Source organism: Colias philodice, chromosome 3 (assembly GCF_061535455.1).
Source record: "Colias philodice isolate Cphi_HAF_F1 chromosome 3, ilColPhil1 Martin Lab GWU primary, whole genome shotgun sequence".
In the NCBI taxonomy this organism is placed as follows: domain Eukaryota; kingdom Metazoa; phylum Arthropoda; class Insecta; order Lepidoptera; family Pieridae; genus Colias; species Colias philodice.
In genome coordinates, this window is record NC_143088.1 from 7,449,253 (window position 1) to 7,475,008 (window position 25,756).

Consider the following 25,756-nt stretch of genomic DNA (forward strand, 5'->3'; position numbering starts at 1 on the left):
CCCCGTATTCACCAACAGCGTTATCCAGTAACCTGGGAAGGAAATAAAATGTAACTTAGGTCACGTTCCTGCCTAGAAACTTCAAACGAAAGTCTGATAGATGTCGACGTCATTCATTAATGTTATATTACGTACTACTTTGAAAGTCAATAAAAATGTTTACTTACCCTCCTCTTACGTGGATGATGATCTTCATAATCCATGGCAATACCTTCATCGCTGAAGGAGGATGAAACTGGCGGTGGGGAAGGGGTGCCAGAGCGCCACGAGGACCCCGAGCTGCTGCTTGCACCAGGAGAGACTGAAGAGCGGCCACCCCACGCACCTGAGGAAGATTATAGTTCACCCTTAACCCATATTTATTTTCCAATGAGATTGTAGAGATTCAAGGAATCCCTCTAGCTAACAATAATAGGTATAAGTATAAAACGGAAGTAGGTATATGCTACCCACTTTCACTCGAAAGCCCGTCTATTTTCTCGCGGTATACATATACTTGTTCATTACAACAGAGAAGAAGATGAAACGTAAATTTTTACGATTCGAATTAGTCGGGTGTGGTTCTGCATCGCGATATTTAATCACAGGCAATATGTTATACTGTATTACTAAGTGCATACATAATTTACAATCTTTTTATCCATCAGTATTTTTACTTCTGTTCTATAAACAAAAAATAAAAACATATTATTCAGCATTTTTGCTTTCAAATTTAAAAATAATTAATGTATGAGTTTCATAGGTTACATATTGGGTCGGTTGTTCAATAATGGCAATCTGTAGAAGAATAGAAGTAGCAATTTGGTTAGATCTCGAAACGCTATGCTGCTGTGTCGAATACCTGTCTAGACTATGTCTAGACTGCAGTCTAGACGATATCATCGTTTTGTAGATTTTACATAAAACTAAGTTAAATTAAACATTTCTCTCACATGTATATTGTATGTATAAATTTATAACATACAAACGGTAAGCATTCTTAAGCGACGTTGAGATTGCTCGCGCCTAGAACATTCATGGAAGACAATCTGCAATTTGCTTGCTAGATGGGAAAGTGGAAAGCTACGAGTGTAACTTAGCAGGTAATATTAGTTATATAACGTTGCTGCTATACGTTACATTGAGTTACAACGCAGCTGGCGTAGCACGATTAAGCTTGCATAATATCCATTGATTAACTATCAAGTAACATTTTAGTAGGATGGTAATAAAATCAGCACACTGAATCAATATTTTAATTTATTTTTTTAAAAAGGTTTCGTACTTGGCCTGGGTGAATTTGGAGAGCAGCTTAAGGACATAAGCACGAGAGCCGCGTTGCATTCGTTCATTTGATCGTCGCGCTCGCCGTAGCCCAAGTCGTAGGAGCTGCTTGGTCCGCGTTTGCGAGATCTGTAAACAATGTAATCAAGCGATAAGTACAATCATAACGTTTTATTTACCTGAAAACAATTTAAAATATTACAAAATAGAATGCAATGTATAAACAATTTTTGCTATAGGTATGTATACAGTTCAATCAATTGAATATAATGAATGAACAGCAAATATTTGTTAGTAGATTATTCTCGATAGATCGATGAACTACTGATGCGAAAAGTTCATCAGTTCAATTACAGATTGAACCCCGTCTGGGCGGATTAGGTATTTGGGAAAGTTGCGTAAGGGCGAGTCCTATGATCCCGCCGCGTCTGGCCACTCACCCCGCCATCACCAAACCGGAGTTCGTTAGACTTTGACGCTAGGGCCTAGGATAGGTCAAGAAATTTCTATAAAAATAAGTAATCCTTTTTATCGCTCAATACATTATTCACGTAAAATGCACTGTTTGCTGCATATTGATAACCTTTATGTTTTACTTTTGTTTGCCCGATAAGATAAAAGTGCAATTGCATTAATTTGTCTTTTAATAAAAACAACGATTATTTTGTAGTATGAAGATTAAAAAATATTGTTATAAGATATAATTTTAGAGTGTGGGTTGTATGTTTTGAAAATTCTATAGTATCAACTATTAAAAAAAAAACTACGCAACTATTAACCGTATAATTAACGTAAAATCAAACAAAATTTTCGCTCATGTTAATTTTATTATTAAATATAATTTAAATATATAAACTGAATATAGAACACAATTTCTTGCCCCACACAATGCCTCAATCAATCCAGTGATCGAATAAATTTATTTTCAATAGGCTCGGGATATCAAATAATACGCAGAATGAATAGACGTCCTCCATACAACCGTCTTACCTAGGTACATTGACTCTATCTAGAGAACACTGACCGTAGAAGCAGAAAGCTGTTTTTTATTTATAAAGGTGAGCCTCTAGCACAAATTGTTTAACGTTTATAGTTAGAATTATATATTTTGCACAGGTTTGATTGTGGTTTTGAACTTTGAACAAACTTTGAAAATTTTTTGAAAGTAATCATTTTTTTCGCTAGAGGATGTAAAATGGTTTTGTTTTTTAGGCACAGCTAAGATGTAATGCGTAGTCTGTCGACCTGAATGCACCCCAGATACAAGGTGTGTTCACCCCGTGCGGGCACGACCTTCCGCAGGTCGCTAGTCGCTAGTCGCTACTCGCTATCCGATCTAAACTGTTTTATGATTATATTAATTTCAATCAAATGTTATTTGCTTATAACCCTAAAATAAAAAATAAGGTTATTATTTTGGTCATATTGCTGAAGTCATGAAATATTCCAAGGATTGATCTTCCATTCAATTATGCATAAAATTCGGTTCGATTTAAGAAATTTATCGTGTAAATGTACGAAATATTTTTAGTTAACTACGACGCTGCTAAAGATTCTCTGCTCGCCAACTGAACGCATTCTTTATAAAAATAGCTGATGATGTAACGTCCCTTATATCTCTAGATGTTGTGAAATGTCCCTGATAGAAATAGAAAAAAAACATATCGGCGACCTTCTCGCATACAAAATAAATATTAATGTAGTACGTATTTTAATACATATTGTGTACAATAAAATCGAAACGTTAGACACAGGTTTACGGTTATAAATTTCAAAATACCGTAGCTAAAATATGTGAGCACGTGAATCGTGACTGATAAATAAATTTGGTAAGTAAATGTGTTTAGTTAGATAACACAAATGAGATGACGTGTGACGACTAGATAAATATCAAAAAATATTTAAACAAGTGACCTCGCGAGCCAAGGCTCCTTGTAACTTATGTAAATCGATTAAAATTTTAATAGTATCGTGGTGCCGGTCGCCGGTCGCCGGTTGCCGGCCGGCAGCTGAGCACATACGAGTAATGTTTACTTCTACTTTGCGATTGTGACGTGTGACGTACAGCGAGTGCAGAGTAGGTGATACACGCCGCACGCCGCACACGTAACATTGAGAACGACCTTGCTGCTTGTTGCTGCGCTGCCGATACGCCGGCTTTCATTATTATAATACGCTGCTTACATAAATTACGACGACGAGAAATACTATGAATAGGTATAGTTCTTAAAATTGTGAAACTGTAGAAAAATAGAATTATGCAAATTTTTGAGATTATCGAAATTTATTCACAATGAGCAATAAAAAATATTTTACTGTTATGGCTATTTATATTATACATAGCCATATCTACTGTATAATATTTAAAGTTATTAAACACGTGTGGCGTTTTTTACGATAACTTAAGTAAGAATATTATGATATCTTTGTTTATCGCCAATCGTGTTACTTCGCTCACCGAATTTAGTACTTGAAAAGTACATTTTATCAAATATCAATACGTTTGCTGTTATTAATGATTGATTGATATTCTATCCAAGTTAAATGCAATATTGTAAAAAAATATAGACAAAATTCTAAAATGTTAAAATCAAGTGCCTGAATCAGACAAAAAACAGGTACAATACAAAAGCTAGTTCGGGTATGATATCATTTACCGCCACAAATAGGTGCTAGTTGCGTTAGGTCATGAAGCGTTTTTTTGCTCCACTAAAAGTAAATATACCAAATGCGATATGCTTCGCGTTCAGTACTGAATGTAGCCTAAACTTTATTATATCTAAATATATTTATGTTCGTTTGTATACATATATATTATTATTTATGCAGTTATAATAAATAAATAAGGAAAAAAATAATTAAAAGAAGTTTGTGCTTTATGTTATAACTTTTTTATCTCGATCAAAATATCGTTCCGATGTTTACACGTACCTACATGGAAATGAGAAGAAATATAATTACTGGGATAAAAATAAAATTTCGTGGTAATTACTGTCAATGTATCTTAAATACAACTATTGTCCGGACACAAAAGGGTACAGCGACCTTGAATATTGCAGAAACATTAATACTTGTCATGATCTGAGACTGCCTCTAGTCTCTACCCGTTAATATATTTGAGATTGAATAATCACGTTATGCTTTAGATTATTTATACAAAATATTAACACATTGTATAAAATGTTTTATTTATATAATAACTAACTATATATATGAGGGTATATTTTTAAGTAGGTAACTAGTATTCGATTTGATTTTGATTTTTTCCAAATTTAGTATCTACATATTTGTTTTTATTTCATTTACAGATTTCATGAATATATAATTATATACCTATTGTCTAGTTATACATTTATTACCTTACTTTACATAAGGGAAATTCTCAAAATTGAAGTATATGTAAAAACTTCAGACTCACCAGATTGCCTTTAATGTTCAGTTTCGAAGAATAATTACATAATTACATGCCAGACTTTTTGTTCCCACAAAAGGGGTTATTCCACCTATAGGTAGGTCACTGGAAAGTCAACTCAAAGTTGAATACTCCCAATGACTAATCGATCACTTATTATTATGTACGTTTATAACATTTTTAATTATTAATACATGAATAATACATACAAGCTAAAATATCTGTTCAAATTTGGTATTGAATTTTATTCATACGATCTATTAAGTCTCACTTATTTAATATGCGTTATTAAAACACGTACCTACATACGGTTTTTGCATAATTGAATGCAACATTTTTAAACACTTTCTCTACGTCGACGGCATACCTTCACCTGCTAAATGAGATAACGGTGCTTACAACACGAACGAAAGCAAACGTGTGCCCAACGAGAAAGTGACTCCATTACCTTTCTTTTGCTGTGCTCCTTCTCTTTCAATGTTGCGCAAACGCATGCTAAAAGTTTATAATGAGATTTTGGTATGAAATTTTTAGAACTTGTGATGTATATTTATATATTACATTTGGTTCGTAATTATTATGAATTAATCAAATGATGCAATTCATTGAATTATTTTGCCTTACCATGCGTGTTTTAATAAATTCAATCCTCATTGATTAATGATTAACAAAAGAAAACGTAATTCATATCGTAATATTAATTGGTTGGTATGCGTAGTCTGTCCATGTCATCCGCCCATGACACTCGAATATATCACTCATTTGCATACAACGTGCTAAAATCTATTCACCCACCGTTTTAGACATTCACAGAGTAGTAAGTAGATATTGAATAATCTTATCCACGACCAATCTATACCTAAATATATAATACTAGCAATGCCCTGCGGTTTCACCCGCATAGATAGCGATATCGTTACAGTGAAAAGTCTACTACAGGTCGGACTGTGGGTTTAATTTTTAATCACATGAAAATCACCTTTATCCCGTCCCGCACTACGGCCTTTTTTTTTTAGTGGGGAATCTTTCATAGATACCCACAGCCTCCGGGGGAGGGGCCGTGGGTTATGTCGGATTCCTACCGACCAAAACCCCACTGTGTTCCGTCAAGACGCATATTGGTAGAATTCCTCCGTGACCCCCGCACTACGGCCTGCTCGAACAGTATACCTACTATTTTCTGTAGATTGACACTTTTAAAAATTCGTTATATCTTTTGAATGGAATATCCAATTCTTTTCATATAAAAAGTATTTTGCTGGTATTGAAACAGTCTATAATAAAACATCATTTAATGGGATAAGGATTAATATATGTGTATGGATAACATGGTTTGATTACTGTCGACACTTCTATTTACTTTGAAAACGTAAAAAAGTTGTTGTAGTAACATAACTACTGAAGATGGACATATGGTATCGCGGACTTTCTTGTAGATATTGATCCATTCTATAATACCGTAGAACATTTTTTTGTTCTATCTTCAATAGATTCCGCAGCGCACGCGATGACAGAAGTTTTATTGAGGATTTTTTTACACCTTGGGTTACATTATTGCATTTTTGGTAAGGATCTCTAATTTTTTTGAAAATGCAATATAGCCTATGTTGCTCAGTAAAGATGCAGCTTTCTAATGGTGAAAGAATTTTTGAAATCGGTCCAGTAGTTTTTGCGTGAAAACCATACATACATATATACATACATACTTACAAACTTTTCCTCTTTATAATATTAGTATAGAAAATCGTAGCAAAGTCAAAACTGTTCATTGAATAGTCTGAATAGTCCGTACTAATCTCAAAAAGAACTGCTATGCATGGATTTACTTTAATTTTGGTACAGACATAGGCAGAGACCTGTGGAAGGACAAAGGATAGGTTTTATTCCGGAAAACCCACTGGAACGGAAACTTTGCGGGTTTTTTTTACTACGCGGGCGAAGTCGCTGGCGGAAAGCTAGTACATATTTAAATAGATCCTATGTTATTTATTTTTATTTATTTAGCCCTTATATTCCAAGACATTTAAATACAATTTACAACAAAAGATACATAGTACATGAAAAAATTAATAATGCAATTCGGTTAAATGTCCTGGCCCCTTTCGGGTATAGGCCTCCTCCAACTGTCCCCATTTCCTCCTGTTTCCAGCTGCCTTCATCCAGTCTTTGCCTGTCAATTGCAGAATATCATCAACCCAGCGAGCTCTTGGTCTGCCTTTCTGTCTCTTGGATCCTGGGCCTATCCATTTCGTGACCCTTTTTGGCCATCTATCTTCGGAGTAGCGGGCGATATGTCCAGCCCATTTCCATTTTAAGCGCTGTGCATGTTGTAACACGTCTATTACTTTGGTTTTTGCTCTGATTTTTGTGCTGTTGACTTTTTCTATGGTCTTGATGCCAAGGATACTCCTTTCCATAGACCGTAAGCACGTGCGTATTTTTGACATTTTAATGTGGTTAAAGATCCTATGTTAGTGTGGACAAATTTATTTCATGCACATAGAATGGAAATCATGGACGAGTTTTGCACGTTAGTTATCACGCCGAGGATCAACATTTAAATTGGAACGAAGGGCGTGGTAAATGGCTGTTCACAGTACAACTCAGTCTTGCGACATCAAAATGCGTGTTGTACAACTGGCCCACTAGCCGAGTAAGGACGCTACTTGCATTAGGACTTAGGAGTTCGGACGTTTAGAAATGCTACATTACATTGACAAAGCTTAAGGCTGCTTGACAACAAGGTCGATATGTGAAACTGTTTTTCACATAAATTTCCTAAAAATTGTGCAGGTCTTTTCGTTGCTGGGCGGTGGAACGGGGAATGTAATCCATCGTCCGGTGCGGTGAGGCGACTTGAGACGTGTTCCGCTCATGCCGCCAACGGGAGGGAAGAGCAGGCAAACCACCTTTCCTGTTCTTGGCTTGCGCCTGGCCTGGAGATGGGCTGCCGCCGAGGGGGTCGCGGAAGAATTCTAACAAATACCCGCGGCCCCATCATTAAAGCGGCTTGACGGAACACAGTGGGGGTTTTAGTCGGTAAGAATCCGACATAACCCACGGCTCCTTCCCCGGGGGCCGTGGGTATCTTTGGAAGATTTCCCCACTATAAAAAAAAGGTGTTTCATTGCTAATCGCCAAAAACTAGGTACAAAGCAAAAAATTTGTATTAGGTAAACAACAAATTAATCTCAATGCTCATAGAATGCTCATTATCAACACTTATCAATTGAATAAATAATATCAATAAAACAAAGAATACATTAATGTGTATACCACACTTTCCTAGTGTGTCGTAGCGTTCCATTTTGAAACTGGGTCACTATGTCATGGCGTTCGCACCAAGTAGGTACTACGCGAGTGAGGCGCCATCTTTGAATTTCGTTTAAATGCACGTAACAAAGTTATAGGTGGGGTAAGATTTGGCATTGTAATAATGTTGATTTTTAAAGAATTTAAAATCAATTCGAATCATCCTTTTTTTTTAGAAATTTAGGATGTCGTCATTTTTAATAAGTACCTAAGTACCTACCTATTTTAGAGAAAGTGAACTTATCATAAAATACCGTTACTTTGTTACTTTAGTGTAGTTACTTTATGAATTTAGTAAATTAAGATGTAATCCACCAACCACCACCTGGATGCATGGCGCTCGTCAACCGTGCGTTTCTCACGGCACTTCCTGCCCCGAGCCACACTCCTGTGGAACAAATTATCACCTTCCGTGTTCCCCAACCAGTACGACATGGGAACCTTCAAACAAAGAGCCTACACCTTCCTGAAAAACCAATATCCTTCTTAAATCCGGCAATACGATCGCAGTGTTCCTAACGTTGTGATCGTCATGGGCGGCGTCTATACGCCGCCCATGACGATAGCACCTACCACCAAGTGAGTCGCCTGCCCTATTGCCAGGGTTATTATAAAAAAAAAAAAAGTAATAACGGCTTCATAATAAAATATAATTCTGATGCAACGTAAAGAGTTATCAATCAAATTATTGAAGTTGAGTTTTTGCGAAATGGAACTAACTACCTATAGTCTGTCCACTATAAGAATTGCTTTTTGACAGCTCGACGGGTGATACCAGAAGTGATGTTCAAAAGATTATCGATTGTGATACCATTTCAATTATAAATTCAAAATATTATCATAAATCGAATCAGGTACGTAAATAATAATTACAACGTAAACGTACTAATAAGATATGTAATAATAAGACCACATATCTATGCATTGTATGTTAAAACTAAACTAAACTAATATTTTATTATTTATTGGTTTCTATCTAACAATTTGGTTGTCTTTACGTTTAAATTATATAACTTCATAGAAGAGTTTTTCTGTATCGAATATATTTTACAGAGTATTTCTATCGATTATTATAATCTATCGACCCATCATTGAATAATTCCGTGTAGACATCACTAAGTGGGCGGGACCTGTCCATGAAGTACGATAATTATTTGTATGACACTTTAACATAGACAATACAATCCTACATAGGCGTGAAGCTGTCAAAAAGCAAATAATATAATGGACAGAGTATAGGTAGGTACTTCATTTAAGATCTAACAAAAAAAAAACATTGTAGAACCGACAATTTCTGCAAACTTGCTCAGTAATCTGATTTATTTTTTATTTCGGCAATGGTTGTGAAATTTCGTCTCAGAGGTAGAGGTCTCGCCTCTCACCGGCATGATGAAAAGTGAAACTGTGCCGTGGACGAGCGTCACGTCGCGACAGACATTTACTGCCGTTTGTTCCGGTTCTTTATGTATATCAAGTAACAGTATACTGCTAAAAAATTCTGTAAGCCCTCGTATATTACATAACCTATATAATTATTTTGGTAGTACATAATATTTATTCAGACATATTAATACAAACTAATTATCCCACCGGAATTTCACGGTTGGAATTTTTTAATCGTTCACATTGTTACATTGTCTGTCCCTCTCTGTGATGCGAGGAGGGGTGTGGGCTGCGGGAGGTGACTGTAGAATGTAGGCAAGTGTGACAAGGACACGCCCGTACTCCGCGCTAAGCTAACACTTCCATCTAGTTTCTAACGTGCTCGATTCGGATTTCGCAACTAGCCGCGCACCTCCACTCTATCGATGCACGATTGTAAGCGATTACACCTACGTTACAAGTACATACAGCAGTATCTGGTGCATGAGAAATAATACATTATACAAGCGACGATACGAGGTCGAATACTATGTATGACAAAGTGTTCTTTGTTTTCTTTGAATCATTCGGAGCCTTTACTTCCGTTTTAGCAATAAAGGTAGTCAGTATACCTAGATGATAATTGATCGAAACACGCGAAAAAGAAGATAAGGGAAACATTGCAAGGTTACTTAGTTTGCAATAGAAATGAAACGGCCTTCTCGCAGTTACCGGCGAGGTGAGCCGCTAATCCAAGGCAACATAACATCGGAATAAATTTTTGTTAATGATTCTCATCAACTGTATGTGGTACAAGCCGTATCAATTACAATGTTATCGTTTCGTTTTAAATATATTTGTATTAGATTGCCAAGTGGACGCTATTGGCCGAGATTAAAGGGCAACTTAGAACAGGAAATAGATGAGTAATTTACGTCAATAATCCTATAAGTACTTGTGTATATATTGCCAGTAATGTTTTTAGGAATAAATAAATGATACTTATGTATCATTCTGAAGAACAAAAGCGTAGAGCGAAAATCATAGCATTAGTTGGTCTGTAGGATACATAAATTGTTTTTCATTTCATGGTGCAAGAGAGTTAGGAAGGCTCTGTAATCACTAATTTTATTTTCATTTTTTTATAAAATTCTAGTTTACTTACACTTGCATATGATGTGCTGGGACTTCGATGGTTGCAGAGGCGCGGCGTCGGTCTCCAGCCATGTCTGCAAGTCTTGCAAAATCGGTGTCGACATCCGCTAACCTCGCTGATTTACGCGACTCCAATAGTCTTATTTCTTCCAATCTCTTTTTTAGCTCTATTGGCACCTGAACAAAGAAAAATGACACATAAGAAATGACACTCCTTTTGTTTGGAGGATAATTATATAGTTAGTTGCTAGTTAGTCTTAGTTTGACTAAAATATTTTGTAAGTCACTCGTGTTTTGGTCTTTTTTTAGCATTAGCATATCATTTGCAGAACAAGCTTTTTATTTCACGTCATCTGCCTTTTTATTATGTAATGAACTAGAGTTAGCAACAAGCTGGGTGTAGGTATGAGATCAATATTGGCGACCTTCGAGCGAGTTGGACGTGACGTCATGACCTAGCGCAGTTGGAAGTGGAGCGAGATGCGTTCCGTGTCACAAACTTTGTTCTTATGCAACCTTTGCTTAATCAGTGAATCGAATAGCCTGTTGTATATAGCTCGCAAATAATTTCAGTTATTTTAGGTGTCATCAAGGTCAAATCAAATATTTGAAAAAAATCAAAATATTTATATTTCTATCCAAAAATGCAACAGCCTTGATTAAGTTCCTTTATAACAGCTACTTGTAGTGTTATGCAGCTTATTATTTAATTCGTACAAAGTTAGGTATGTATGGAATAAAAACCATATTTGGGGCGAATGACGCACATATATAAAAATATGTAATCGGCCGTGATTCGAGTGAATTGATTAATAATATGTGGAATAAACATTCAATTAAATATATACTTGTTGACATTGCTTGTTTTTCGTCTTAAGCTTCCTTCTTCGAGATCGAACAATTGACACGATATTATGCGCGTGTGCGCCAAGGTGTGCGCCAACTGGTTTATGGTCTCTATGACTGCATACTATATGAACCTACGTTTCTTTCATACGTCAGCGAGATTATAATTATTGTTACATACAACATTTTGTTATTTAACGCAAGTCCTATATGCGTCATATTCATAAATTGCAACCATATTTTCCTCTTATTGGGATTTACGTGCAATTTTCAAATGACTTAGCTTTATTACTTTTAATAATGACGTATTAGGTGCCATAATACCGTTTCTATTTCGCAATCTAAAATACTCAAAATAGTGCTAAGTAGTAACTCTACATTTAAATGACATTGCTAAGTGGACTGCTGAACATAACGTTTAACCTCGATTGATTTAAATTAACTGTTTAGAATCATTAGCCTAAATTCCTATCAATACTGATTACTTATAATATTATAAAGCTGAAGAGTTTGTTTGTTTGTTTGTACGCCCTAATGTCAGGAACTACTGGTCCGATTTGAAAAATTATTTTTGTGTAAGATAGCCCATTTATCGAGGAAGGCTATAGGCTATAATATCATCACGCTACGACCAACAGGAGTGGAGGCACGGGAGTGAAACTTCGGGGAGCAGCTAGTCTTTAATAATTTTGTAGTATTTGACAATTAATTTCCCTTGTATTTTGTTATATTATATGTATGTGTGTAATCTTTCACATAATTTACTTTTACTTATTAGTTCGGTTCTACCATGTTATACTTGCCTTTTATGAGAGCCGGATCTACGATTGCAGTGAACGTCGGCTTTGATCACAATACTTTCACTTTTTAAATGATTTTTTACGCGTGGCCCGACTACCCGACTAAAGTTACAAATCATGATATTTTGGCTCTTTCGGTTGAAAAACGTTCCTTTTGTGTTATTTTATTTCAAAACATCAAATAATTATTAAGAGTTGAAAATATTATTTTACACGACTGACTAGTTCGCTCAAATTGTGAGTTATTTCATGGTTATTAAACAACTGCGATTGGATTGCAATGCACAGACATCGTATTATCTGCCAAAAAGGCATCCCATTTATGTAGTTTTATGTTATTTTTATCATTGTGAAAATGCGATCGTAGGAAGTTATTTTTGTCAAAGTAGGGCGAATCTAAAATTGTGTTGGAGTTTATCCGGTTGTTGTTAACAGGTAGTAAACGTGCGGCTGCGCAGCTGTAGTTTCGTGCCCCCCCCCCCACTCCCCACCTATTCGCTTTGAGTACGTTATGTAAAAAAGTGACAAGCGTTGCACAATTGCTCGATCCGATGGCGAAACTTGGCCGCCCGCAAATGCCAGTGAAAGTCACCAAGTGACTTTGACACGATAACTGTTAATACTGCGTCATTATTATAGCATTAGACTTATTGAGCTCTTGACCAAATTAAGAAGCAGGAATTTACAACTAACACATACCTAATAGACTGGGGTAGAAGCCTTCAAAAATAATAAAAAGATAAAAAAAAATCGCAGTCGGATGAAAACCATTAGAAAAGGAGGGGAATATGATGAAAATAAAAGGAAAAATAAATTACGGTCAATACGAGTTCGGGAAGTGTGCCTGATTTAGTAAAAGCTCATTTTCACGCTGTTTGTATGCATTTACTGAGAACATTTACTATGGTGGTGTTTATTTTTTTTACACCATATGAAAGTACAGGTTTCAATGAATAAAAGGCTCCCCAAGTTTTTAAAAAAAGCTGATATTTTGACGGGTGACTTTTCGATTGAAAATTAGGTTGTTTTTTTGGTATTAATTCAAAATAAGGTGAAAAAATAAATATTTTCAATCAAATAAATTACAGTGTATTTGGGACATAATAAAGTAAGTTTCCACCAAATTTCGTAGAAAAAAAATAAATTTTGAAGCAGATAAAAATAAAAAACCAAAAACTTGAAAACAAAAGTTGTAGAACTTTTTATTACCTACAACTTTGCCATTGAACTTTCTTCCGTAGGACTTGTTTTGTCGAAAATCGAGAGAGACCATTTTTTTCTCTTAAAAGCTCCCCCCTCCGACTTCCCGAACTCGGATTGACCGTAATTTACTTTTCCTTTTATTTTCATAATATTCCCCTCCTTTTGGAGGGGAATATTAGGGAAAGTCGAATAGTCGAATGGGTTTCATCCGACTGCGATTTTTTTTTGTTTCAAAAATTATCTACTCTAGTCTATAAGTACGCATTTCGGAGAAGCTTTCCATTCATTATATTTTATGGTTTCTTCTGCAGGAATGCATTTATAAATCGAAATAAATATTGAGCAATAACTGTCGTGGGCAGTAATTACATATTAAAACATCAGGTTTATAATAATTAATGTCATATATGTAATTGAGGTTCATGGTCATTAGCAGCGAATGTCGCAGTGTCGTTTCTAGTTCCTGGTTAATCTTTAGGTTAATAATATTTCAGTAAAATCATAAAAATATATTTTTTTTGTATTTGCAATGAGAGAAATACATCTTATATAGACATTTTTTTAGATAGAAGATTGTTATAACTCATGAATCTAATTAGGTTATGTTACAGTAACAATTTAAAATATAGTAGGCCCGGCAGAACAGGAATCTGGTTTGCGAAAGTTCAACCGGCTCTATTGCATATCGTTGCCGCTTCATGAAGCAAATTACGTGACGTGGGTTCAACATTTTTTATAAAGTTTCTTTGGCACAAATTGCCATAATTGATATCATTAACAATGGTAAATATAAAAAACGGAATACGGGTGTTTCGTTTGTTAGATAGAATTAGAACATTGTAATATATAAAAATAATAAAATATACGTTTTTAAATATAGGTAATGTATCGATTAGATGATTGTATAATAATTATTAACCATCAGTATTAGATTCGTTATGTAGGCGTAATTATAATGGCATTGTGATAGAAGCGAAAGTTATCTCGAACAAGTGGCATTGACTGCAGCGTCTAACGAGTCATTGGCTGAATGCGTGTGACGTGCGTACTGCGTGCTGCTAGCGGGTAGCATATGCGACGGCCGACGTAGCACTACGTATGTATTGTGTTCAAATATGATTTACAGAAAATGATCTTGTTTATCTTTTAATTATCTCACTGCGTGTCTTGTCATTTCATTTTAAGCTAATGTGTTTTAACTTTAAACTGTAAGTATCAATAGAATTTATTTCTATAAAAAAAACATTATAGATTACGTATTAAATTTTTTTACAATATACCAAATTATATTAAAAGATATTTACAACAATCTGTGCTTTTTTTGTTTCTCTGCGTTATTTATATTTGTTTCAATGTCAAGAAACGAGTATTATGATTATGAGTTGACTTACGTAACACGGAACAGCGTATAATCAACATAAGTTAATATTCTACATTAACTGATACGATTGCTAAGTGCGCAATAAATTTAAATTATTAGGTGTTATGAAATCACCCATTTGTGGATTGAAATAAAAGTACAATCAAAATACATATCCATAAATCTATACTAATATTATAAAGAGGAAAAGTTTGTAAGTATGTATGTATGTATGTATGTATGGTTTTCACGCAAAAACTACTGGACCGATTTCAAAAATTCTTTCACCATTAGAAAGCTGCATCTTTACTGAGCAACATAGGCTATATTGCATTTTCAAAAAAAATAGAGATCCTTACTAAAAATGCAATAATGTAACCCAAGGTGTAAAAAAATCCTCAATAAAAAATCTGTCATCGCGTGCGCTGCGGAATCTATTGAAGATAGAACAAAAAAATGTTCTACGGTATTATAGAATGGATCAATATCTACAAGAAAGTCCGCGATACCATATGTCCATCTTCAGTAGTTATGTTACTACAACAACTTTTTTACGTTTTCAAAGTAAATAGAAGTGCCGACAGTAATCAAACCATGTTATCGATACACATATATTAATCCTTATCCCATTAAATGATGTTTTATTATAGACTGTTTCAATACCAGCAAAATACTTTTTAAATGAAAAGAATTGGATATTCCATTCAAAAGATATAACGAATTTTTAAAAGTGTCAATCTACAGAAAATAGTAGGTATACTGTTCGAGCAAGCCGTAGTGCGGGGGTCATGGAGGAATTCTACCAATATGCGTCTTGACGGAACACAGTGGGGTTTTGGTCGGTAGGAATCCGACATAACCCACGGCCCCTCCCCCGGAGGCCGTGGGTATCTATGAAAGATTTCCCCACTAAAACAAAAAAAAAAGGCCGTAGTGCGGGACGGGGTAAAGGTGATTATCATGTGATTAAAAATTAAACCTATAGTCCGACCTATAGTAGACTTTTCACTGTAACGATATCGCTATCTATGCGGATGAAACCGCAGGGCATTGCTAGTGTTAGATAAAGTTAGTAGAGTGACAATTTTAAATGTATAATTTATCTCGTCGATAACATCGGTTTTTATTAGTGAATGAATAGCACAAGAACAGGTAGCTGCGATTCTTTGATAAATGACATCAATATATTTGATAACAATAAATTAACTTAAAGTATAGTATTGAATGCAAATTTTTATGAGGAAAGAAAGACTAACATAAATAATTATCCCCCATTTAAACAATTTTTTAGGGATATTAATTCTCAATATTCGATAAGGCTGTTGCAGTCACGTTGACAATTGACATGCATGCATAAGCAATTTACTGGAGACTTGCGACTACACGAATACAGATAAACTGACAGATTGATAGTCCTGTTGCACCTAATAGTTTTTTTAACTAAACTGCTCGATAAAAAATCTTCTTTAGGATAAGTAACACCATTTACATCATTTAATAATTCCAACGATTGTTATTTCAGTATAATGCTATATTATTTTATACTAAGAAAAAACTTCAGTGTATTTTTCAACACGAATCAAACGAGTCCAAACTCGATAAAGTTGAGTCAATATAATATATTATTACTGAGTTCATATGGCCACCTTCCGATAATTTTTTCATCACTATCCAATTTATATACTTACGTATACAAAATTCATTTCAGCTCAATCGGTTACCGAGAAGTGAAGCAAATGGAATAAGCACATGGAATACTGCTCCCACATCTGGGCCGGGGCACCCCAACAATACCTCCTTCCATTTGACCGTATTCAAAAGAGAGCTGTACGACTTGTTAACGAACCAAGTCTCACCGATCGGCTTGATACTTTGGCGCTGCGAAGAGATGTCGCTTCGCCTTATGCGTTCTCTATCGCATTTACTATGTGGAGTGCTCTGAAGAGTTGTTTGGAACATTACCCGCCGCCGAGTTCCATCGTCGTACAGCACGACATCGTCAACAATACCACCCTCACCACCTTGACTGTTCGCAATCTACAACTGTGCGCTTAAAAAGATCTTTCTTCCCGCGCACTACAGACATCTGGAACAAACTCCCTCATGCGGCTTTTCCAAACGTCTATGAACTGGGGACCTTCAAGAAAAGAGCATATTCCTACTTGAAAGGCCGGCAACATACTCACAATGTCTCTGACACTGTGCCTTCTTATGGGCGACGTGGAGCACTTACCACCAGGTGACGCGTCTGCTCTGTTGCCCCCTATTGCATAAAAAAAGAACATTTCAATAAATTAAGTCATCGAGATCAGACAAAAAATAAAAAAATGCTCATCAAAATTTTTATGGGACCAATTCGACACCATTCCGCATCAAACAAAAAAAGAATCACGTAAATACCTCGAGTAATCGGTGTACATACATAAAAAAAATACCGGCCGAATTGATAACCTCCTCCTTTTTTTTTGAAGTCGGTTAGTGACAGAAATGATAATTTCATTGTGGACATTGAGTCAAAGCAATGAATGCACTGTTACGAAGTAATACCACCCAGAAATAGAAATCTAGGTAAACGGTAGATTATAAAGTATTATTTAATCTAATCGGATGTTAACTGTTAGATCAATCGACTAGTGCAGCTCGCGGCCTTGTATGATCAATGAATACTAAACTGCTAGCAAACGGATGCGATGGCAACGAGCACGCAAATGCTTTGCCCGGCTGCAACAGAACCTTGCCCCAAAAATTGCGACCTACATTTCATGTAAGTCAAAATGCAACCAGCGTTTTTATTACAGCCATTCTCCTTGAAATATTCATTTCATTAGCGGCTCGCAAAATTGCGTTAGCAATTAATTCAATCCTGTATTATAAATGAAGTCAGTTTTATCCATATTTCGCATCGTTCATTTCTTAGTAGCTGTACGATTACATTTTCTCAAGTCATAAAATCAGGAAGTACGCTTGTGTAATAGTACATTGCAGCAACAAAGATATAGTGCACCAATATATACTACGCTGTAGGTCACCCCGATCGAGATCCAAACAGCAGTATGCAGGACGAAGTGAGATGGCCTAGTTGGCGCGGCCACAGATACGGGTCACGACCCTATCCTATCGTCGCTTCGACCTAGATCCTATACGCTGAGTATGTACCTACTTTATTTCTGGATACTTGATAAAATATAGTATTAAACCCAATAAATAAACCAGTAAGTATAGAAAAAATAAAGTGATTGCTATTTAATTTGAATTTTCAATGGTTGAAACTTGGTTGAAATTGATTTGTTTGAGCTTGTTCATAATCACCGATACAGTGACGTCAATTCTGTAATTTCAGACACTACGTCACAGTATACGTAGGCGAGAAAGCGTAGGCACAACGTGAGTGTGACGTCACAGGCGCTTTTCTTTTGAAACGGTCGTAAGCAGCGAATATTTTATTCTTCGCATAATGGACATACATCGAATATTACGTAATTTGACAATGTATGTGCAAAAGAATGTGTGAAGATTTATTTCGACACTGCACCCGGTAATGTGGTGCCATAATCGAATCGTTTACATGCTAGGTTTAGAAAAGTGAGCGTTCACCTTGGGATAACTATGAGCATGGTCGTCCCCTCTCTACTATGTATCGAAACAGTATAATGTTCGTTTATGGACTCGGTTGCTGATCACGCAGGCGTCGTGACCCAGCCTGACCCAAAAACGGAGCGAGTCCACCGCGCCCTGAACACTAGTTGATAACGGACTTCGGTAACCTGTTCAACGCATATACACGCAACATGCGCAATGCTATTATACTTATTACACGGTTCAGCAGTGGGTCTCCGAGCTGTCCACTAATACATATAATTTACCGAACATTGCTTTTGCCTATTACGTCGCAATTGTTAAAACAATAAGTACCTAAATATCTAAAAAAATAATAATTCATAAAAAATACTATTTTATATTTTATTATTATTTTGCATCTACCTTTTTGGCAATGTTGAAATGAAAGGTTGGTCTTAAAACAATAGAGCTTCGAAAAGTCATGGCACGCAGTTTTCGTGTTGCCAAAAAGGGAAGCGCAAGTGGAGGTCGGGTTTTGATGCGGGCTGTACGTCGCCGGTTCAATATCATTATTTCTAGGTTAGTGGGTCACCGTGCCGGAGAGGCCCGCGCCGCGCACGCCGCGTGCAGCTTGTAATTATAACTTGATCTTCATGTACATAAAAAGACTTGGCTATAGTGCACCGATACGTATTTGCGGCCTCACGTCACCTTGCGTCACCGACATTTCACTGTACTCAGCCATGATTCTGTCGCTATGTGAATCATTTTTAACCTTTGCCTTTACCTTCGACTTGTACTTTCATAGTTACTATTGTTTTTTTTGTTAATATTTCAATTGTAGTAATTTGTAGTTACGTTAGATTTTATGTATGATATTTATAAGAGCTTCATTTCATTAAGAACTCTTTAGGCTATAATGACATTCGCCCACACAATAACGGTACCGGTGTAATACCACAGTAATACTGTTAAGTCAAATCTAAAAACGAGTTATTTTACGTCGCTGAGTCAGTGTACGAATTCACGGCTGACGCCACATATCTAATTCAAACAAGTTTTACAATATCGTATAGGAGTCATCAAGTATGGTGGTGGTGTTTACACTATATTGTGAATGAATAAACGTTTAAATTGTTTCAGATAGGTACAATAACTGCTTCATTTTGCCAAGAGTTAGATAAGTTAATCATGAAACTATTCCAAGGCAAACACAATGAGGTCACTCACAAAGGGCCGGCCTTGCCTTCGCTGCGGCTGTGGGAGGACAACTACATCATTGTCGAAAATACACCATTAAATTTCTAATAATATAATATAATAAAGCTGAATCATACATAAATTTATATACGTTCATGTTCATCCAAAGAAATATCAGAATTAATACAACTAGGCCATCATGTTATTATTGTGTGACAGTTATATCTGCTTCAGTCTTTAAAGTTCAAACTTGAAACCAATAACTAAGTAGTAGTTAGACGTAGAATGCTCTACATTTGCAACGGTCTTCTGACATCATTATATGGCAAATGATCTCGCTATTTCGGCAAAAGTGGGTCAAATACATTTATTATTTTATACAACGTAGGTATGCGCCGTATTACAATTTTTAATGTTGTACTTGCTATTTGACATTAAATCATTGTCTGTTAACCTTTTACAGTTTTTAACTTTTAAAAAAATAACCATGATTTGAATTAAATTTTAACTGTAAATTAATCTCTCTATTAGAATAATTCCTTTTGTGACATCATTATATTAATAGAACTATCGCATTTACACATATGATTGGATTTTGATTGCGGTAGAGTACGCAAGTACATCCGGCTCGCGACCGAGATTGTGGTCCGATCACCGATGCTCTATCTGCCTCTCAACAATGTTTTCTCACCGACAAACTAGCTAACAATACTATCTTATCTAACTTGATTTATTTAGCTACAGTATCACTTGTTCTTGTAAGGTGTAAGACAGTGATTACGAAATGAATGAAAAATGGGGCCTTCTAAATTTAAAGGACGACGTCATGATGACGAGACTGCGTTGAATATTTTCGTTGCTACGAAAAATATAATAGTGTGAAGTGTCCTCATTTATCCAAAGAGTTAAAGAATTTGAGCTATAAATAAAAGTGTATTTATATTTCTTGATGAAGTTAAAAAGAATTCTCACAAATATTAAGTGAAAATAACAACACACACGCGATAACTCCACGCAACACTTGCCATGAGCGCAAGTGTCTTCGGTATATGGAAATATTATATCAACTCGAGTGGAAATCACATTTATTATTCGCTATTGATTTACAATGTTTTCCCTGACAATAAAAGAAATACGATAATAATTAAAACATAAGACAGTAACCATTGTTATAGTTTCAATTGTTATACTATAAACGTTGTATTTTAATATTTAATATCAATAAAACACATATGTATGGGAAAGGTCGATGCTTACATTTTCACTAATATCTACCCCAAATACATGTTAACTAAATGAGATAATAAACCAGTCGTCGTTTCTGCTGTCCCAATTAGATATACCTAATTGCTGACATGACTTTACATCGAAACTATGTACTTATTGCATAATAGATTTTTGATGAATAGTTGAGTCTAACGGTATTGTTTAGAGTGCTAAGTGTGTCGTAAGAGTACATCGTTGTGTAAAAGTAAGTGAATCTGAAACGGTACACGGCCAGCGCAGGTGTCAGCGGCACTTTCACGCCGAGCGCGGGATTTGCCGCGGCGAATTGTGCTGCCCCGTTTACAATCTCGGCGAATGAAAGGCGAGCCGGTTATAAACGTAGGGAAATCGCTGTTGATTATTCTTTACGTAACGCTTTGAAGTAATCTAATACTTTGTATGACCTACCTCAAACGTAATGTTTAGGTATGTATTTGCAAGAAAATATAATATATTATGTATAAAGCTGTTAACGTGTCGTATCTCAAGTAATTTAAAACCTTTTGTAACCGTTTTATAAAATTATAAAAAACTTAATTCTTGCTCGATAAATACTGCAGGCTCTAGCTAGAGTGTTGACATAAATATAGTAATAGCCGATAATAAACATGAAACATAATTATCAACAAGAATGTTTCATGGATTTATTATTATTATGTATATCCAAATAAGAACTTAAACGCGATCTGTTTCGCTTAATAAAGATGATGTCGACAGAGGTTAGCTGCGGTAACAACGCCACCGACTAACGGTCCGCACGGCGGCCGGCGCCGCGTGCACGTGAAAATAATTCTTGACGCGATTTTGTAACCAATACCGTTACACTGTTCCGGGCCTGCCGGTGACCTTATTTCACAGCGAACACTCGACTTGCATTAACTTTTTTGTAATTTACTCTAGATGTCGAACAAAGCTTTATTGCTTTTAAAAGGTCCGATTCATAATAGTGCCTACGTTTCAAAACATGGAGCTTAAAAAAGGTTTGTTTATAAACGTATTAAGGTATATTGCGTTCGACGTTTTTCGATAGTATAATGAATGCCGTAAAAACATGGCCTGTTTACGTATAGTAGTTGTGTGAGTCAGAGCAATTTCGATTGAACCGATTCCGTGTAGCGTGCGGCGTGGATTTGCCAGTGAAACGGTGTTAATAACATGTGACGCGCTGCCCGAGCGGTACCGGGGAATACCACGTCACACGGCACACCGATAACCATTTCCTTTTGTGTATTACTATGAGGGTATTTTAATAACTAATTACATATGTCTATGTTATTAACATTTACAACACACTATTGTTCCCTAAAATATTTAAAGGTTGTTATTGTGTTAACATTTCAATTCATTGTTCGACGCAAATGATATTATTATCGCCAAGCTAATTATGTTTAGTGTAGTATTGACGTACACAATTATATGTTATGAGTATAATGAAGTTACGCCACTTTTATCTATATCGCAGCGCTCAAATGTAAACAACGAAGGCATTAAGACTTCCGCGCAATTCACTTTTGTTATTCGCAGAGCTCGTAAGATGACAAATATGTGGCATTCGTGTTCAATTTGGCATAACTTTGAAATTACGCCTTAATGAGATAAAGTCACGGATAGAACTCAACGTGCTAATGACACTGAACTAGAGGTGAGTGCAATGATGAAGTAAGGTCGTTATCAAAATTACTTTAAATTGTTGTCAACAAGCGCGATGACTGCGCGTCACATGAATATCGATATAGACGTCACCACTACGTCGTACTCTTTACGCATGCGACTTTCAGACAATTCGCGTGCAAACTACGATTGTACAATCAAAGAAAAAATATTTAGTAGTTAAATGTTACCATATTTTAGTAAATTAACATTTGAACACATGAGAGTACAGCCGCGTATATCCTTGATATTTAACCAGTTATTTTAATTCAACTTAATATACATATAAGTTGGAAATAACGTTTACTTTTTGCTTCCTTTAAATATTGTGGTCGATCAGAACCGTATTTTTTATCACTATTTTTGTAAGCGAGTAATTACATACAAATCTTGTGATAACATGGGTAGATGTACGTATATTTTAGAAGTAGGCATTTAAGGATACCATTACACGACTATGCATTAGCCAACACAAAGCGAAATTTATCTTAAAAAAAACACTTAAGTTTACGATTGCAATTTACAAAATATAAATTATAGGCGATTAAAAATGTAATTATGCGGTAATTATGACTCTACTTTCAATTAAAGCGATCGCACTAATTATAAAGACCGTTATAATATCAGATACACATAAACACACGCGTGGCAATCGGCTACGTTAATTCAATCCGGCTGATGTCGCGTCACGCAGGAGAAATTGAAATTCCATCTTGGTGCGTAGCGTTAACGGTGTAACGCGCGGCCTATTTCGTGCTCGAGCATTCTTAATTTAATAAAATTAATTATTACGTACAAAGCATAAAATTTCTGTACGTTTTTATAATAGAAACAAATGAAACACTAATCGATCAGAACGTGATATACTTGCAAGCAATGTAGCAACTTTAATTAATCTTATCTGGGTAATATTACTACACGTGTGAATGCGCAAGTTTACATGCAATGATATCTAATCAAACGTTACCATTTTAATGATGTGTGCTCTCTATTGGCTCATGCTGATAATGTTATTTGAACAAATTATCTCTATTGTAATAATGTCAAAAATATTTTTAGGGAAAGCCTCTCCGATTTCACAGCTACGCACGACGCGGTCGAATGTGACAAACTTATTATATCATACTTGTTGGTAAACACGATACGTTCGTGACGCATAGTGCTATAACTAATAGATCTAAGCAATAAAAACATGTTTATATTTCTCTTGCTAACTGCGAAGCTATTTATTAATCGGATTACTAGAACTCGAAATGATGCAGGAAACGTACAATATATTTTTGTGATGGTAATATTACAACATTGTGAGTGAATCGATGGAAATAATTTACCGGTTGCGCTAGATCTGCAACAACAGGTTGATGTTAGTTACTAGAATAATCTCGGCTTTGTGATGCGTGATGCGTCGAAGAGCTACTATATACCTACTGGGCTTATGCGTTGTTGATATACTATGTAATAATATACCGTAGTATATATTCAGTTCTTCAAATGTTAAAAGATTTAACGACGAGTGTACAGACACTCGATTATGTCTACAAAATACGTGAATATATTGTGGTTTTAATTAAAATCATCATTAATTTGAGATAGGCTCACTGCACAGTTTTTGGTTTAACTGCCGAAATGTTTCAACGAGTGTGCTTTAAGGCTGTTTCACACTTTGATTAGTGCGAGTGCAGGTGTGTAGTGCGAGTAGTGTCCAATTCAACTGCGAGTGCAGGTGATTAGTGCGAGTGCAGGTGAGTAGTGCGAGTAGTGTCCAATTCGCGACGCTACACACTACGCTAAACACTAAACACTCCTGTCCAGACGTGTTTAGGCAGGCACACTGCGAGTGAGGAGGAAGGGAGGGCGCGCGGGACGTGGCTACTCGCAGTCCACTCGCAAAAAAATAGAACACGCTTCTATTCACTTTACTACACAGCCTACTAAACACTTGCACTAAACAGTCGCTGTCCACACGTAGTCACTAATCACCTGCACTAATCACCTGCACTCGCACTAATCAAAGTGTGAACCAGCCATTATTTTCATCACGGGTGCATACAACATAGGCTGCGTGCATATCGCCCCACGTGCAAGCGAGGTCAATAGCTCTGCACGCGCGCTCGCTCCCGCCCCCGCCTCACATTAAACCTTTGTCTACGTACAATGCTATGATGTCAACGTCAATGAAGCTAATGAATTAAATTTCATGAAATACAAATTAGAAAAAAAATTATTAACAATTCCCCATAGCTTGAAAGTGATGTTCTAGGATGCCGTTGATGTCTTTTCTTAAAGGTAGAGTTTTTAAAGTAAAGTTTTGAAGCTGTGAATTAAAGTTTTGAAAATTTATGTAAAAATAAGCTTAAGTAATGTTAAATAATATATGTTTTTGAAATAAATTGAAACTCACCTCAGCCGCAGGTGCATGCACCTGAACGCGGAGTTCATCATTGTCATGATTGTGTTCCAGTACATCAGCGCGGACTTCACGTCCGTTGTATGTAAGGAAGACGCGTTGGCCAGGCTTGAGACGGACGCCAGTCAAGCCTCGGAACCCAGGACCAATGAGCTCCGCATCTCTGTATTCTCTGGTTAGTTTTCCACCATCAAAGCGTACAGTATATCTAGTGTTGGGAGTCAAGTTGATACAGTTATTGTTTTCAGGGAAGGGTGCTGGCGTTTTCACTGCCTGAATCATTCCCGAATAGTACAGTCCATCATCACCGAGCGCAGCTACTCGCGTTCCAATGATAGAGCGCTTTGCAAGTCGTTTACCGGTCGACATTGTTGCTAAGTTCAAAAAACTCTTTTCAAATAACACTTCACGAAGTTTTTGATGACAGTCCACACTGACTTTATGAAAATTTCATTCAAGTATTTCAAATTGCCCGGCGTACGCGTTTCGCAGGGTAACCGTCACAAAATTTTGGTAAATTGTAAGAACTTCGTCGCGATTCCGTACGTTTTACACGATCCGGCACCTCAATAGGCCGAGAATGTTCACAGCTCTCACGCGGACTCATAATATGAAGGCAGGATCCGTGTGGATCGGGACAAAGGAAAATCCTTCCGCGGCAGTAAACTTTGCACGCAAGCTCGTAACAGACAACCTCAATAGACACGGTTCAAACGAGAACTGGCGTGCGTGCGAGCGACACCGGCCGGCCGGCGAGCAGGAGCGGCGACCGCCCGTCTCGCTTCTTTGTTTTGATACTCAGCTGTTTGTGGGAGCGAGAGAGCTTATTACAGGCCGTGCGAGTGGGCGCGAGTCAGTGTAGTTTAGTTCGGAAATTTTCGTGTCACAAGCCGTGGCTTTTGTTCGGGCGGGCTCGCTATTTTCAGAGAGCCGCCCACGGACGACATTGAGACGCGCCGGCT

At 36.4% G+C, this 25,756-nt stretch overlaps 1 protein-coding gene and 1 long non-coding RNA gene across 3 annotated transcripts in view; one reads left to right on the forward strand and one right to left on the reverse strand.

Annotated features, from left to right (window-relative positions):
• The window catches only part of Glut4EF (Glucose transporter 4 enhancer factor), a 42,840-nt gene extending 17,677 nt beyond the window's left edge, over window positions 1-25,163 (reverse strand). Inside the window, exons 1-4 of the mRNA XM_089714529.1 lie at window positions 24,789-25,163; window positions 10,515-10,681; window positions 1,265-1,392; window positions 168-325 (exon numbers count right to left, since the gene is read on the reverse strand). Of these exons, the coding sequence (XP_089570655.1) occupies window positions 168-325; window positions 1,265-1,392; window positions 10,515-10,681; window positions 24,789-25,163 (828 nt within the window). The remainder of the gene's footprint in view (window positions 1-167; window positions 326-1,264; window positions 1,393-10,514; window positions 10,682-24,788) is intronic.
• LOC149489773 (uncharacterized) lies at window positions 22,114-25,176 on the forward strand. Of its 2 annotated transcripts, none has more exons than XR_016318329.1 (3): window positions 22,114-22,379; window positions 24,849-24,969; window positions 25,043-25,176. It is a non-coding gene; the product is annotated as an uncharacterized LOC149489773 (long non-coding RNA). The 2 variants fall into 2 exon arrangements; XR_016318330.1 differs by lacking the exon at window positions 22,114-22,379 and adding an exon at window positions 23,820-24,673.
• Window positions 25,177-25,756: the final 580 nt, after the last annotated feature.